Raw genomic sequence first — 16192 nt, forward strand, 5'->3', positions numbered from 1 at the left:
TGTGATACTCTTAATTCTCTTCCACTGGAAGTATTTAGATGGCAACAATACCATAGCTTCACCCTAGAAATTTAAAGTATGGTAGTATTCTGACTGTAAAAATAGCATAATGTTTCTCCATATTTATCTCATGAACAGATTTCTCCCCCTCCACACCCTTTGCAAGTAAGATATTGGAGAGTGGAAGGAAGGTTTATTGTTGTTACAACAGTAACTGAATTAATTATTAGAATAGCCTCTTGGGAAATCATCCAGATATCATTCATCATCGGGGTCATATCTGGATTTCTTTATTAATGAGTTGTTACAGGTACATAAATTCAATATAATACACTGTGCATAGCATTTTAAAGTATCTGAATTAGTTTATTCAGTACTTTTAAATAAGTGTAAAACACTGATAAAAATACTACATCATTTCATATATTGCTTCTGGGTCTTCAATCAAATTAATTTCCATGCTGAGTAGATTTTCTGAAATCTGAGCTTTTTATACTTCCCTTTACTGAAGCAAGGAAAGTATATGCAGATGAATTTCTGCACATGTGCTACAGACCTGTGTGACAAACATACCTGGGCTTCTTGTAGTTCACCTGGGTGTTATACTCCCAGTTCCTAGCATGACTCTGCCACATTGTCACCAAAGCTTAAAGAGTGTTTGCACAATCTCACTTCAGCATAATGCATAATGAACCTCAAATTATCCTGCTTGGTGTGTAGGGTAATGAATTTCCAGTCAAGTTATTTTCTCTGAATGGGGTTGTAAAACACACCCATATTGCCCATCCAGGAAGTGTGAATTTGTAAAAAACAAGCTAAATTGCTTATCTTCTACTTAGCTCTGCATTTATTGCCTTTAGGGTTCCAACGTCCATCAGGGAGTGTGACAAATCCTGATTGTATTTACTACTTACAGCTTTTATCAGTTCACAGATGTGGAAAGAAGAAAGTCATTGGGGTTTTGTCTAGCTGTGTGTGTGGCTGCTTAAGAACTGGATCCACCTCAGTTGTATGTTCACTGCTGTGTCTCCTTTTGGTTTGATGCCACGCATAACCTACCTCTGTAAATCTGCCTTTCCTCACATATGAAGAGTAAATACTTTAGTAACCTTCGAGTAGTTGCAGAACTGGTTGGATAGCTGCTGGCCAAACTGAGTGTTTTCTGTTCCATAATTTGTCCAGTTCTCCAAGTGACTTACCCTCTTTCTACCTTTCTTACACTTTTATTTCTTAAGGGAATGGGTTCCTTTTGTTGCAGAAGTTAGGAAGAGTTTGGCTGCTGAGAGAATTGCTGTTTGCTTCTTCACTGGTGCTAATCAAAACAGTCCAGAGAAGGGAGTTCAGGCATCAGCAGCAGTTCTACAAAGCTTGTAAATGTCATTCTCTGACAGGTATTTTTTTTCTTCTAATCCATTCTAGCCATTGTGAATCTTATTAAAACTCATGCCTAAATAATTTCATTTCTGAAGCAGACAAATACATAGTATGCAGCATAAAGTAATTTTGAAAAGCTTTTTAGATCATGTGAGATTGAATCATTTCCTTTGAAGCATTCTCTAAGTATGCATTCATTAGAAGAAGCTGCATATTTGGAATGGAAAACTAGCCTGATCAAAAAACTACATTTGCAGTTTTGTGATGTTTTGGTTGTCAGAAATAACCAGTGTTGGTAGGAAAAAAAAGTATTTCTCGAACCATGTTATTGAAAATACAAACAGCATTAATTATGGAATGCTAGGAAATAAGTAGCAGTTTGGAAATATGAATATGAAGCATGAGTTACAAGGGGGAAAATTCTTTTGTCACAATTCTTTTCTGTTATGGAAATTTTGAGTAGCTGCAGTTTTATCTTGTTAGGAAAACTACTGGTTTTGAGCTGAGTTCTGCCCTTATTAGACAGTGCATTTTAGCATAACAAACAATATACATGAACAATGTATATACAAAAAATAAATATACAAAAATTGTATAAACAAATATTTACATAAACAATATATTTTAGCCTTCTCAGTCTTTTTGTCCTGCATGTCTTACATGACCGGGATAGATCTTATTCAGAAACTTCATCTTGTTCAATTTGTAGTTTATTGTGACAAGAACTGCAGAGAGAGGGGAACTGAATTTTTATGCAAAAATAAGCCATGTTTCATATAATTGTTTTCTCCACATGATAAATTTGAATATTTTCAAAAATTCTCTCTCCAAGTCTAATGCAATAAATATTGCCAAAATACTACCCAGATCAGTTCTGCCTCACCAAGGCTGGTGTAGCAGTTAGGATTAAAATTCCAGTCCATACTGTTAAACTGAGGTGGTAACTTGGCCACTTGAGGGGTAATATATTAAATGTTTTTTCTTTGTGATACTCTGTAATAAATTCTTTGTAGTTAGCCCAAGTTCTGCTGGAAAATTTGGTGTGACAGAAAACTTACCGACTAGATTTTCAATTTTCAGAGAAGCCAGAGGATTTGATAAACCCATTAACTACTGAATTTCAGTAAGATCTGGTTACTTGGTCCTTGTTAACCTCCTGAAAAATCAGTCCCAGTGCCTGACTTTCACACCGAGGCACCACCATTGCAGACTTCTTTCCTCAGAAGAAAATGAACTCTGTCCCAGCAGGGAGAAAGGTGAGCTGAGTCATCAGACTCTGCATGCAAAATGAACACACTGAAGCCCGACCTGCAACTTCCAGTTACCAGCCCTAAGTTTTATGTGAATATTCTGTCAGATTGTGGCCTTCTTTGGCAAGTGACATTTCCCGTGTGTGTGTGTGTGTGTGTACGTGTATTTGTGTGTGTGGTGTATGTGTGTCTATGTCCGTGTCTATGTATATGTATATGTATGTACATATATGTATGTCCATCTGCGTGTGTGTCTGCATGGTGTGTCTGTGTCCCTGTGTGGATGTGTGTGTGTGCGTCTGTGTCCCTGTGTGTCCATGTCCCTGTGTCCATTTCCCTGGGTCCATGTCCCTGTGTGTGCCCATGACTCTGTGAGTGTGTGTCTGTATTGTATGTCCATGTGTATGTGTATGTATTGTCTGTGTCCCTGTGTGTGTCCATGTCCCCACGTGTGTGTCCATGTCCCTGTGCATGTCCCTCTCCCTGTGTGTGTCCCTGTCCCCCCGTGTTTGTGTCCCTGTCCCCGTGTGTGTCCCTGTCCCTGTCCCCATCTGTGTCCCTGTCCCCGTGTGCGTCCCTGTCCCTGACCCTGTGTGTGTCCCTGACCCTGTGTGTGTCCCTGTCCCTGTGTGTGTCCCTGTCCCCATCTGTGTCCCTGTCCCTGTGTGTGTGTGTGTCCCTGACCCTGTGTGTGTCCCTGTCCCTGACCCTGTGTGTGTCCCTGTCCCTGTGTGTGTGTGTGTCCCTGTCCCTGTGTGTGTCCCTGTCCCTGACCCTGTGTTTGTCCCTGTCCCTGTGTGTGTGTGTGTCCCTGACCCTGTGTGTGTCCCTGTCCCTGTGTGTGTGTGTGTCCCTGTCCCTGTGTGTGTCCCTGTCCCTGTGTGTGTCCCTGACCCGGTGTGTGTCCCTGTCCCTGTCCCTGTGTGTGTCCCCGTCCCTGTGTGTGTCCCTGTCCCTGTCCCTGTGTGTGTCCCTGTCCCTGTGTGTGTGTGTGTGTCCCTGACCCGGTGTGTGTCCCTGTCCCTGTGTGTGTCCCCGTCCCTGTGTGCGTCCCTGTCCCGGTGCCCGTGTGTGTGTGCGCTGTGCCGCCAGGGGGCGCGGTGCCGGGCCCTGGCGGGCAGCGCAGCCGCGGGGGCGGGGCCGGGTCCCTCAGGCCGGGCCGGGCCGGGCCGGGGTCAGCGGCAGCCGCGGCGTGTGGGGAGCGTCGGGGACCGGGCACGGCGAATTTGTTCTTCCCTTTGCCAGCCTTTCTCCGCTCTCCTAAGGGATGGATTATGTAACCTGACACTGCGGTCTCCAGAGTTTTCCCAGTTTTCAGCTGACCTCATTTCAGTGGGCTAAATAAAATAGGTGTAATTGGCGGTTGGAGAACTATTTCAGAATTTCCGCTGGGCTTGTATGTATTTACTTCTGTAAGCTCTCCTACGTAGCCTATAGATGTGCATAGTTTTCAGGGAAAAACAGCAATTCTCACATGTGGAAGACATTAAACAGTACTGTTTCTGCTGCTTGTTTTGCATTCTTGTGCCATCATTTATTATTTCTAAAAGTAAACATATGTGAATTCCACATAAGCAATAAAGCTATCGGCTTTTCTTCTAATTTCTCTGTAGAGAGTAGAAATACGGTCATGACTATGTCCTGAGAATGTGAGGATTGCCAAAAAACACAGTAGATACTTTTCAGAGAAAAACAGTGCATGCCAAGTATCAAAAAACCTCAAGTTAGTGTGAGCAGATGTTGGTTACAGCTCAAATTGATGGGAAGTACATAATCACCACCCCGATAGCCTCCCACTGTCCCCTGCTGGTCCAAGAACTTCCCCAAAAGTGTGGTTTCAATTTTATGGAAAGCCTTTGAAATTTGGCACAGTTTCCAAAAGTATGTAGGAAAAAAAAGTCTGCCAGAGGTTTGGCCTCCAACTGTGAAAACAGACACTGCCTTTTCAAACTCCTCTCCTAGATCTACTGACCAACACCCAGAAGAGAGAATTTACATTCTTTTAGAATACGACAGGAAAATGAAGGTCTGTATGCTCCTGAATTCAGCTTTTGGTAGCATTTACATAATTTGTTTTAAACTGTCAACTGCTAGACAAGGCCGACTCTGATGTGAAAATATTTGCTTTAAAGAAGAAGGAAAGGGAAGTCTTTTCATATGTACTGCAGGGACGTTTTTTGCTTGTTGCTAGGACCGATTACAGCAGTTACAGAAAAGGAGGATTTCATTATTTACCAGCCATGGAAGCAAACTTCAGGCAATACTAAAACTGTAATTATTGTTTGTTTCTGTTCTGCAGACCCGGCTAAAAATCATATTTGGCGTGGTTATATGCCTTTTGCTTTCCTTATTACTTATGTGTATTATACTGCTTCCATCAAAAGGTAAGGTATTTCTAATCTAATGTAGTGTAAAATGCAGTATCTTTGGCTATTGTGGCTTCTAAAGTTCACAAAAGTTTATCAAATCGTGTTTAGGATTGTCCTGTCAGAATTGTTATGGCTTTATCACTTTACAGAAATGTACTGACAGCTGAAATATCCTGAAGGTAGAATTGAAATGCCAGCAGATGTTGAAACAAGGAACTCCTTGAAGTGAAAAGCACCTGAATTAACTTCACTGTGCATGATATATAATGTTCTTAGTCACAGCTGCCAAAATAACTCTCAGATCTTCTCATATTATTTTTCTGTGTTAGGGGTTAGGAGAGTTTCCCCAACAGTTAGTAATTTTCTTTAGCTTAATGAACTTGCATTTGTTTTTAAATGCTTGTGTAATAATTACAGAAGTTCTGTATCCAATTACAAGTTAAACTTTTTTTTTTTTTTCTGTAGATGGGGTGTGATGAATCATTTGTGAATATATTCAAGCTTGCATTTGAAAATTAAAGTCAGCATTGTATAAAATAGGGATGGATAGTTTGCTCTAGTATTATAATGCCAGCTCTAGGTAAATCAACACAGTGTGATCTGCTGAGTGCTCTGGTGAAGCTTGAAATGAGTTTTGAAATTTTGAACATGAGTGGCACTGACTTGATGGTTATTGTTTTCTGTGACAAGTTAGGAACGGCAGCAGAAGTATTTACATGAACTTACCACTATAGCAGATTACTTGAATGCCTCTGAAATAATTAAAATATTAATAAAAGGCTTATATTCCAGTAAGACTGTCTATTTAAAGGACATTTTTTCTGTTATTATTCTTTTTTGTGTGTGTGGACAGGGGGACTGGGATGGAGAAACAGTTTTGTATTTACAACTAAATGTTATAAAATCAACCATCTGCTTAAGTCTTGTGAAAGTTAAGTCCTGCAGTTAATATGCAGGGTTTGTGAGAGGTGAATCTCTTTCATATCTGATATTTCTGTGACTAATGTTTATCCTGTGTTGTTGAGAGAAGGGTTGAAGGTTTCTGAAGGAGTTAGGGATGATTCTGTTATGCAGCATTTTAATATGAGGATAGACATATATCAGGTATATCTATCTATAGATAGATATAGATATGCATATATATTATGCAGTGCTGGAAGAGATAGTGCCTCAGAGTGACAGGTTTGACTTTACTGTCAATAGTGGGGTGCCAGATTTTTTGTCTAGCTAAGCATGGTTAAATCTGAGCTTTCACTACAGGGTAAATGTATGGTATCAAGTCAGACTTACTCCCATCAGATCTGCATTTTATGACAGACAAGGCAGAATATTTTTATGAGATTTAAATTAAAAAAAAATAGTAGTGAGGGAACAAAGAGGTTGGAGACCAAGGATCACTTTGGCAGCCTGAAGAAGCTGATGATGGATGATACTGTAGGAAAAAGTGAATGTATATTTTTTGTTGTCAAATACAGCTCACTGGCCTCTTCAGTACCTTAGCAATTATGGAGAACTCTTGTCATGTCTCTTGGAATAGTGACTCAATAACCAGTCATACCAAACATCATATTTAGATCCAGTAGGATGATAAAGAAATTATCTTACTTCACAGGATGCTTTTGGAGGAGCATTTTAGACAATTGAAGAACACACAGTTATGTCCAACACACAATTATGTTGGATGTGTCAGATTATGGCTTCTTATTCTCAGGTGGAACTGCAAGTGCTGCAGTTACCTGTTCAAATGCCTTAACCTTTTTGAGTTCTAAGTAGTCTACTGATCAGTTGTAAATAGAAGAAATATAAATTAATTTTGCAGTTACAAATTTTGTGAGCTGGAGACAGACAGGAAATGGCTACACAGCTGGAATGTTGTTTGTACATTCTGGCTTTACCACTGCTCAACTGAGAGGATGTGGCACTCTAGAAAGACAATTAATTGCATATGAGAAATGTATAGACACAGAACAAATAAATTTCTACTTAAGAAACCTGCAAAGAAAAATGGAAGAAGCATTTAGTTCTGGTTTTGTCTGCTAAGTTTCTAGTCATTTAATGTTCTTCAGACTTCTCAAAATGTGGTAGGTGGTTTTGATTTACACATGCAAGTGTATAAAAATGTCAAAAATTCTCAAAAGTTAACAGCAAAATAATTTTTGAGAGGATATTAAGAGGGAAATACGTGCAACTGCAAGTATTAGACAATTTCTGTGGGGCTCAGAAGAGGAGGGTGTGCAATATCAGTGTAGCAGATGGCATCCATGCCTAAGAAATCACTGACCATTTTTTGACACATCTTTGAGTTAGGAGTGTGTGGTGGGATTTACCTGACAGTGATAACCCAGCTATGACACTGCAACTCCAAATGGTTCAGAAAGGAGCTTTTCACTTGTGCACTGGTATATCTAGTCCTCTTCTGCAGCATAAACAAGAAAATACCTGTCTGCAGTTGAGAAGCAATAGCAGAACCATAGGCAGAGTTACAATTAACTGTTTGTATTTCTTAGGCTTCAAGTTGATCTCTTCTGCTGTTTTTAATGAATGTCCAAAGTCATGTCTGTCAAAATTTCTGTTCCTTATGTACTCTTGGCCTGGGCCTAAGGCTCAATCCCTGTTTCTCTGGTTTCACAGGTGAGGTCATAGAGCTTACTGCTCAGCCACAAAGTGGTGAGCAGTCAGTTTCTTAGGAAGAGGTAGTGTTCTCTGCATCTCCTCAGCCAAATCCAAAAGTGGAAAAGCAGGTTCAGTTGACGTGAGTTGATGCTGAGTGTGACCAAAGTCTTGGAGCAGGGTCAGGAGTGTTGGAATTAATTTCTGGTGCTAAATTGAGGTTTGTGTTTATAAGAATGCACATTAGAACATGTGGAATAAGCCATAAGCCAGGAGAGCTTTGAAATACAAAAGGTTGTGTTGGTTTACCCATATGCAGTCTTTGAAACGGAATAATCCTGGTAATACAAACAGAATTTCAGAGTGATGGAGTGATGCACATAAAGTTAATCTGAGTTTAATATAACTGCAAGTTATATTAACTGCAAATTTTACTTTATTAAGTTCTCTCATGACAGTGAACTGAAAGGTAAAGGAGAAGCTATCTGCACAGAACCAGTGATAATTATTAGATGTTTACAGATTTCTATCACTACAATTATACATGTAAGTGCAATATCCTTAAATGTATGAGTGAGTAATTATGATCATTGAATATATAAAACAAGTTACTCTGTGAAGCAAAATTCAGTGCACAGAGAAATGCAGAACTGCACCCTATAAATGAGAGGAAATGGACCACAAAGGATTAAAACTGAGGCAGTGGGGTGGTGAAAGAAAGTTAACAAAGCTGAAATTTGGTAAGCTATCATTTCTGTGGTTAGCTCTGCTGTTTGCTTCCTTCTCATCCATGGGCATTTGTTTTCATCCTTCCTATTTCATAGGGAAACAAACCACAATGAAAGAATTTGCCAAGCTTACCAATAGCCATCCAAATTAATGCCTATAGAGAGCTGCAGATACACTTTTTGTGTTAGTGTCTGGTTTGTGAGCAGAGATTTCAGATACTGTTATTGAACAAGTCTCTAGTTACAGAAGAGACAATCAGCAACAATTGAAGCAAACTATTGAAGATGCTGCTGCTATCTTCTGTTGCCTAAAAACAAACATTCCCATTTTTAAATACTCAAGTGAGAAATAGTTTTCAAATTTTTTGCAGTACAGTGGTAGAAGTTCAGATCTTAGTGGGCACATTTTGAAAATCAGCAGTCATAATAAATCTTCATGGAATATTCAGTATGTAAGGGTGAAATTGCTAACACAGGGAAGGTTTAAATTAGAGCTCTGAAAATTAGATCAGTGATGAGAAGTTTGTGATATTGATTGTCTCTTAAGATGAAAGAAGGAACCAGGTACCAGATTAAGGTATCAAAAAGGACTGCAAATTTTAAGCTTTCTATACAAAAAACCTTGGAAATAGATCTTGATTTCTTTTGCTAATAAGCTTATTCACTTAGAGATTTTTAACTGAGAGATAGTGATAAGTAATCATCATTCAACATAACTAGAACTGGATTCTTTGGAATTATCTTCTGATTTTTTTTTTTTAAGTCTGCCATCTTCTATGTTTATAATTAGTGTATCAAAGGTCTGTAATATGCAGTCATAGTATTAGCAAGAGGAATTAACTTCTTATTGAACTTCTTGGGATATTTTCTGGATATACTGTTAGCTCAGAGTTTATAGGGACAGGTTTTTGCCTCTGGATTGGCATTCAGTTTTATTCCTTGTGACAGCTTTCTTCTGCATTAGTGCAGACTTGGCTTGTGTCAGCAGGCAACCTGACATGTGTATTCTACAGTAAATAATAGTCACTTAGCAGAAGAAAATATATGTTATCATTACAAAGTACCATAGAAGGTAATATGAAGAAACATTTCCCAGGAAGTCAGTGTGATCTTAACAGAGAGGGCAACTAATGAGCAAGTGATGGAGCATGATATGAAACCTGAGAGCAACGAGTCATCTTGATTATCTGACTGTCATCTGAGAGCTCTGAAGGAACAAACAAGGGAAGTGGCAAAGATCTACTAAGCTGCAGTGTGACATCTCTACTACCTCTGAAAACCCTGGCAGAAGTCCCTTTGATTTTTAAGGAGGAAACATCGTGTCCAGAATACCTAGACCTGAAAGCTGACATTATTATGCTGTTGAACTTTAAAAATTGGCCTTTATCAGAACAGTTCATGTGTCTTTTGAGGATTAAGTATTTTGATTACTCTCACTCTTGTGAATTGCATAGATTCTACACAGGAACTGCACAGCATCTTCTCATTCTTCTTATCCAGCACTCTTCTTATCCAGTTGATTGACCTTGAATTTTCTTTTAAAATCTGCCCTAGCTTAAGCTGTTTAGATTTGGGAAAAGATATAACCAGACAACATCCAGAAAACCAGCCTCCACTTCTTGCATTATTTTAATACAGTTATCTGACCTGCTTAGAAATCAAATATTTGAGTACCTGTCTCCTTTCGAAATCATTGTCAATTTTCTTTTGCAGCATTAAATAAAAAGTTTAAGTTTGGGTTCACTCATTCATTACTTTTCAGCATTATTTTTACCTGCATTCCCTCATCGATGTTTTTCATGTGACTACTAAGAAATATATGTGGATTGTGATTATTTTGCAAGCCATTTTCTAAAAATGGTTAATGAGGCATGTACAAAATTTGGAAGTTAGGGTTTGCATCCTGTTGTTTGACCATTTGTTGAACGTGTGAAGGTCCTGATTAAAATAGTTGCCTCTACAAGTTCATGAAACCCATGCTTTAAAAAAAAAAATTAAAAACACCAAGCAACCTTTAATTTGTCTTTTGTGTGGAAAAGGCTTATGTGGACTCACAGGGTCTTCAGGTAAATATGTCTGTGTGAATAAATGGTTGAAATAAATGAGTTTGTCTAGTTAATTTTGCATTCCCAAAATGAGTCTTTCAGAGGCTAAAGGAACTTATCAGAACAGTAACGGGGAACTTTCCTTTCTGTTTCACCAATGCTTTGCATATCTCCAGGACTATGGTAGCCACATGGCACTAAATACAGAAAAAACAAAACACTGGACTAATACGTTTTTTCCCTCTTGTCATTAACAGAAAATTTTTGTCTTATGCTTAGTTGTCAACACAGATGATGGTCCTAGAGCTCTTACCTTGGAGGATTATTTGAATGGAAACTTCCAATATAAAACATTTTTTCCATATTGGGTGTCAGGTAAGCAAAACCTTTTCTCAAACATAGATAAGCCTTTCTAATATGTATTTCCAGTCTGGTTTACACAGACTGAGAAATGTATTTTCCTTCCAGCTTTACTTTGAATGAATGCTAACTATGAAATTAAACAATGTGTTAGTCAAAACTTATGGTTGAAATTTACTGTTCTGTCAGTCATTCTAGAAAATCCAGGTATTTGATGTTTCAACAGACATGTCTGAGTCAAGTATAAACTATAATTTTACAGGGGCCTTCAGTGTTTTATTTCTTTTACTGTCATACTCATTGCAGCAAGTGAAAGAAATTTGTCAATGTGTCAGTCATTCCTTAAGCAATCTCCTTCCCATGCTTTTCACAGCACTTTTTCACTTACCACTTGTAATGATTGAGGTAGTCTGTCTTCCAGGCCCTGTTCTTTGTTTTCAGTAGTACCTGGCTCTGCAATGAGGCCAGCTGTTCTAATTTCATTTAAGGAAGTGCTGACACTGCTGAAATTCCTGAGTTCCAGGATATTGCATAGAAAATAAAGCTGACTTTCTAAGTTCCTTAGGGTGGAGACATGAAGTTAATTACTGCTGATATAAATGTGTCTGTGTGTGGCTGAAGTGCTGCTCTTGTTATCATTGAATTGCATAGCCAAGGGAGACTGGAGCTAGCCTGATTACATTCTAGCACACATAACACTCCCATCTCTGTGCTGCCTCAAGCACTGTTCTCTGCCAGTAGCAAGAAGCATAGTGCCCCTTCACATAGAGTCTCACCAAGCTAGTTTTAGCCCACAATTTTAGAAGTGAAGTAAGCCTTATGAGTGAGGCATTGCTTGCAGTGGTTCAATTTTACAATTGGCAGTTTGAAGTATGTAGATATCACTTGTATGATTTAAAAATTAGGTCACTGTTAGAATTCTGTTTGAATGTCTGAAGAATGAAGGCAGCACAAATACCTAAACCTAATATTCTTCTTCTCTCTTTATAGCTTTCTCACTTAGACTTATCTTTCCTTTTAACAGTCACAAAACTCACACAAAAGTCATGCCTTAGATTCCATAGATAGTCATGCCTACAGCATTCCATATGTCTACTTCTCTTTTGAAACAAGGAGTTAAAATTGTATATCTCATCCTAAGGGTGATTTTAAACACAAATACTGTTATACAAATCACACAAGAGTGCTCAGAAGATCCAAGGGTGATCTAATTTCCTAAAAATGAACATCTTCACGATATTTCAGGCTCCTATTTAACTTTTAGTCTTTTTTTCTAGCTATACCAAATATGTAATTCATTCTCTCTGTTTATAGCAGTGAAAATAATAATATGAAGCTAAAATTCTGCTCTTTATTCTCTACCAAACTATAGCTCAGATCTTGAGGGTCAAATTCTATTTTCAATGAAGCCCACTCACCCTTATTTTGTAGGACTCTTGTCAGTAAGGGCAGATAATGCAATATCAGTTGTGTGGTGCTGCTTTTATCTGCAGAATGTACAAAGAGAATGTTCTGGTAAAATGATAAGCAAAGGTAATTTTCTTTAAAACATTTACATTTTGATACTGACTTTCTAATGGGTCTGTCACTGGCATTCTTGATCAGACATGAGAATAAAATCTGGCATTTACTTGTAAATAGTTGATCCTCTGTACACTGTATAATCTTGAGAACATACTCAAGAACTCTGAAGACTTGATAACTCTGTACCTCAGCATTGTTAGAAGAAAAACATTTTTTTATGTAGATGCTGAAACATATTTGTTTAAAACCTATTCTTTGAAAGAGGTGTGAATTTGTTTATCATATATGTTGTGTAGTATCTTTTGTGGAGGTAACAAACATTTTATCTTGTTTATAAAGATAATGAGTATCTTCATCAGTCTGCAGAGGATGATATTATTCTCTACAATGTTGAAATTGATTATGCAACCACCATCATGACAAACAGCACAATGGTATGTACCTTTTTCATTAATAAAAAGGCAGAAAAGTACAGTTGTATTTCAAGTTACAGTTTAAAAGTCAGTGAAACTAGAATCTAATCTACTTAATTTTTCAGAAACAAGTTAATGCTTCAAATTATGTGATGTCATCAGACCAATATTTCATAGCTCTGGAAAGCAATTATTCAAAGGTAATTATTTTAATATACCTCTTAATGAAATGTTTAATTTTATGTAGTATTTTGTTGATTGTGTTTACCATAGATAAATGTTTCTTGGTATTTTCTTGAGAAGGGAATAGGCTGTGGAGGGGCAGCTGATTATTTGTAATTAGATTATCTTTTTCAAGGCTAATAATATTCTCTTGCTTTATTTATGCAGCTATGGAGATACTCTTATACAGCATCATATCACATTTATGATCTCATAAATGGGTAAGACCTGATATTTCTTACAGAGAGCTGTGGCGCATACACTGTAGTGATGGGCTTGCAAGCATTTGTTCCAAAATTGTAGTAATGTGACTACCATCTTGACTTGCTTCTGTCTAAATCTGTCAGGTTACTTGTTTGCTTGAGAAAAAAAAATGTTCTCTAGGAAAAATCATACATTCTTTTCATCTGGATTGATTTCTATTTCATGTCCTAAAACTTTCACTGGTCAATATTCTCTTTTGTCGCCATCCCCTTCCACTAATTCATTCTTTTTATCATTGGTCTAATCTTCAGCTTCCCTAAAACTCTTGTAACAGCCCACACTGCATTCCTCAAAAGTCTATAGCTTCTCTCATAGCATTTGGTCTCTTTCCCAAGATTGCCCAAAACACTCCCCTTTCCGCCCAAAACACTCCCCTTTCCACCCAAATCCAAAGGAAGCCATCTGCCTCTGCAGTCACCTTTTTATGCTGAAAGCAGCAGCGTGACCAAATGTACTTAGTTCTGAGCAACAGGGGCCACACTGCGCTGCAGCATTCTTGGGAAACTGTTGGCTCAGGGTGACAGGAAGAAGTTGCTGCAAGCTGCTGTGAGTAGAGAGGTGCTGCATGTGAGTTGGGATCCTCAACAAATGCTGGGTGTGTTGCTGTCGTGCCTGCCTCAGTGCATGCTGAGTTCATATTTCCCAATAACCTGCTGAGACTGTAACACAGACTGCAACTACAGCAAATGACTGTAGGTGCTTGTGCAGCATTTGAAAACAGATAAGGCTGGCTCCTTAGGCTATTGAATAGGTTTTCAAAGGACTAAGTTTAAGCCTTTGCTAGCACTGGTGCACACTGTGTTAACTGCATGTCTCTGCCTGCCTTAATTGTGCATTGCTCAAGAAACAATAAGCAGTTAGAAAATAACTTTGTGACTTTTTTATTAATGTACAGTATAATGATCCATCTGCACTGTGCACAAAAAGCCATCTCAACTTCTTTCCTTTTTTTAGTGGTTTTGTAACAGAAAATCAGCTTCCACATAAAATTCAGTATATATCCTGGTCACCCGTTGGACACAAATTGGTTAGTAAAGATAATTAAGTGCTAGAATGAATTTGCTTTGTATGGCTAAAAGACATTTATCTGCCTTTGGTTTTTATTTTCTTAGGCCATATTTTTTACAGGCCTGTGTTTATTAATCTTGGTTATGAGAAATAATGACAAAGAAAAGTTTTAACTTGTTCAGATTTTACTGTCTGTGTCTCAAGAGAAGAATAATCCATGTTCTCAGGTACATTATATGTTTCAGTTTGCTCACCAGTCTTTATCCAGAATTGACCAACATAATTTTATATAGGATTAAATGCAGTTTCAAGGTCTGAAAAACAATTGGTTTCCTGCGGTTTCCCTTTGATGCTGAGTAACACATGAATTTAAAATGGAGATTTAGAGATGCATGATTTAAAATCTGTTCTAAAATTTTTACTGAACATAGAATTTGGTCTGCAATGTATAATTTATTTGCTGAGGTACCAACTCTTGCAGAATTTACAAGGGCTATTAGTGTACTATTTCCCATTTTGTATTCATTAGGTCTTGCTAGTGTAATGTAGGAGTATTGACTGCAGAAGATCTTTCTCTAATCCTGTTTTTGCCTGTACTCTTAAAAAGAAACTTTCTTGTCTTTAGGTATATGTATATCAGAATAATATCTATTTGAAACAAAGTCCTAGAGAGGCACCAGTTAAAATAACTAGTGATGGAAAACAGAATGAAATATTTAATGGTATTCCTGACTGGGTCTATGAAGGTAAGTAAGTCTTGAAGGGCAACATGATAAATACTTTGTTTAGATTGGTTCCAGTTTGCACAATCAATTTTAAAAATATCTGTGATGATACTCTTTTTTTTCAGCCCTAAGGATTACTTCTTTTCTATATGGTATTTACTGTACAATGTATGAATTTTGTATTCATAACACATAACCAAAATCCTGGGTCTTTGTTGCTGAAACTGTATCAGAACTCTACAAAGTTGTCTTCCTTCTGATGCAAAGGCAGAGGCTGGGAATTAAGATTTAAAGTTTTAATTTCAGTGAAAATTTGGCACTTCAGTGCATCCAAAAAAAACTTTAAAAAAACCTGCACACAGGAAAATTCCAAGTGAATTAAGTGGGATCTGTGTGCATGTTTTGAAATGTTTGATGTTATTTATTTAGTGTAACTGTCTTTATGTGTCTAGATTGCTGAGTAGAGTACTAAAATAGATTGGAAGGTAGATTGCAGTTATAAACGTTTTTTTTTTTTCTCAGAGGAGATGCTAGCAACAAAATATGCACTGTGGTGGTCTCCAAGTGGAAGATATTTAGCATATGTACAATTTAATGATTCTGACATACCAGTTATTGAATATTCATATTTTGGTGAGGACCAGTATCCTAGAAAAATAATTATTCCCTACCCAAAGGTATGTTTTATCATTCTTTTGACTTCCTTTCTGTTGAGAAATGAGTTACGACAATGAGAAAATTAACTGTGCTTAATTCCTTAAGTATTGCCGTGGTTAAATCTGTTGTGACTTAAGTAAAAGAAAACAAGCTTGGTCTAAGCTCTGAACAGCTGTAGGTACATACAAAATTTTAAATATAATATTAAAATATAAAATGTATTTTATATATTTTAAATATAATATCAGTGAAATAAATGGAATTACTCATTTAGGTTAGAAGCATGTGCAAAAGTGCTTAATATTTTTCAATTCAGTTTACTTGTTCTGGTGTGTAAACTATGCAGTAATTATTTTTCATTATAGTAAATAAATTATGAGACTAAGGTTTTTTTTATATATATATTTTAAAATAAAGGCTTCACTTTATTTGCACACTTCATAGTGCTTTTTGATCTCAACGGGCTTTGGATTTTAATTGCTTTCAAGTGCCAGATCTAAGGCAACAAGGTTTTGGGTTGGCATTTCTTCAGCATGCATTAGAAAGCTCTCCTGACTCTTACCTTGTTCATATGATTGCAAGGGATCATGTTAATGTATTTAAAGAATTTGCTCACCTGTCAGCTGGGTCACAGTTCTAAAGT

General features: G+C 37.5%; 1 protein-coding gene across 3 annotated transcripts in view; it reads left to right on the plus strand.

Annotated features, from left to right (window-relative positions):
• The first annotated feature begins 3868 nt into the window (after positions 1 to 3868).
• The window catches only part of FAP (fibroblast activation protein alpha), a 37822-nt gene continuing 25498 nt past the window's right edge, over positions 3869 to 16192 (plus strand). Inside the window, exons 1-10 of one of the 3 annotated variants that reach the window (XM_053982852.1) lie at positions 3869 to 4020; positions 4587 to 4650; positions 4924 to 5008; positions 10656 to 10751; positions 12600 to 12694; positions 12775 to 12873; positions 13064 to 13116; positions 14114 to 14186; positions 14793 to 14913; positions 15415 to 15569. In XM_053982852.1, the coding sequence (XP_053838827.1) occupies positions 4645 to 4650; positions 4924 to 5008; positions 10656 to 10751; positions 12600 to 12694; positions 12775 to 12873; positions 13064 to 13116; positions 14114 to 14186; positions 14793 to 14913; positions 15415 to 15569 (783 nt within the window). In that variant the 5' untranslated portion in view covers positions 3869 to 4020; positions 4587 to 4644. Of the gene's footprint in view, positions 4021 to 4534; positions 4651 to 4923; positions 5009 to 10655; positions 10752 to 12599; positions 12695 to 12774; positions 12874 to 13063; positions 13117 to 14113; positions 14187 to 14792; positions 14914 to 15414; positions 15570 to 16192 lie in introns of those variants that run through there. The other 2 variants (XM_053982851.1, XM_053982853.1) reach the window with 2 other exon arrangements.

This window comes from Vidua macroura, chromosome 7 (genome assembly GCF_024509145.1).
Source record: "Vidua macroura isolate BioBank_ID:100142 chromosome 7, ASM2450914v1, whole genome shotgun sequence".
NCBI classification, from domain to species: Eukaryota; Metazoa; Chordata; class Aves; order Passeriformes; family Viduidae; genus Vidua; species Vidua macroura.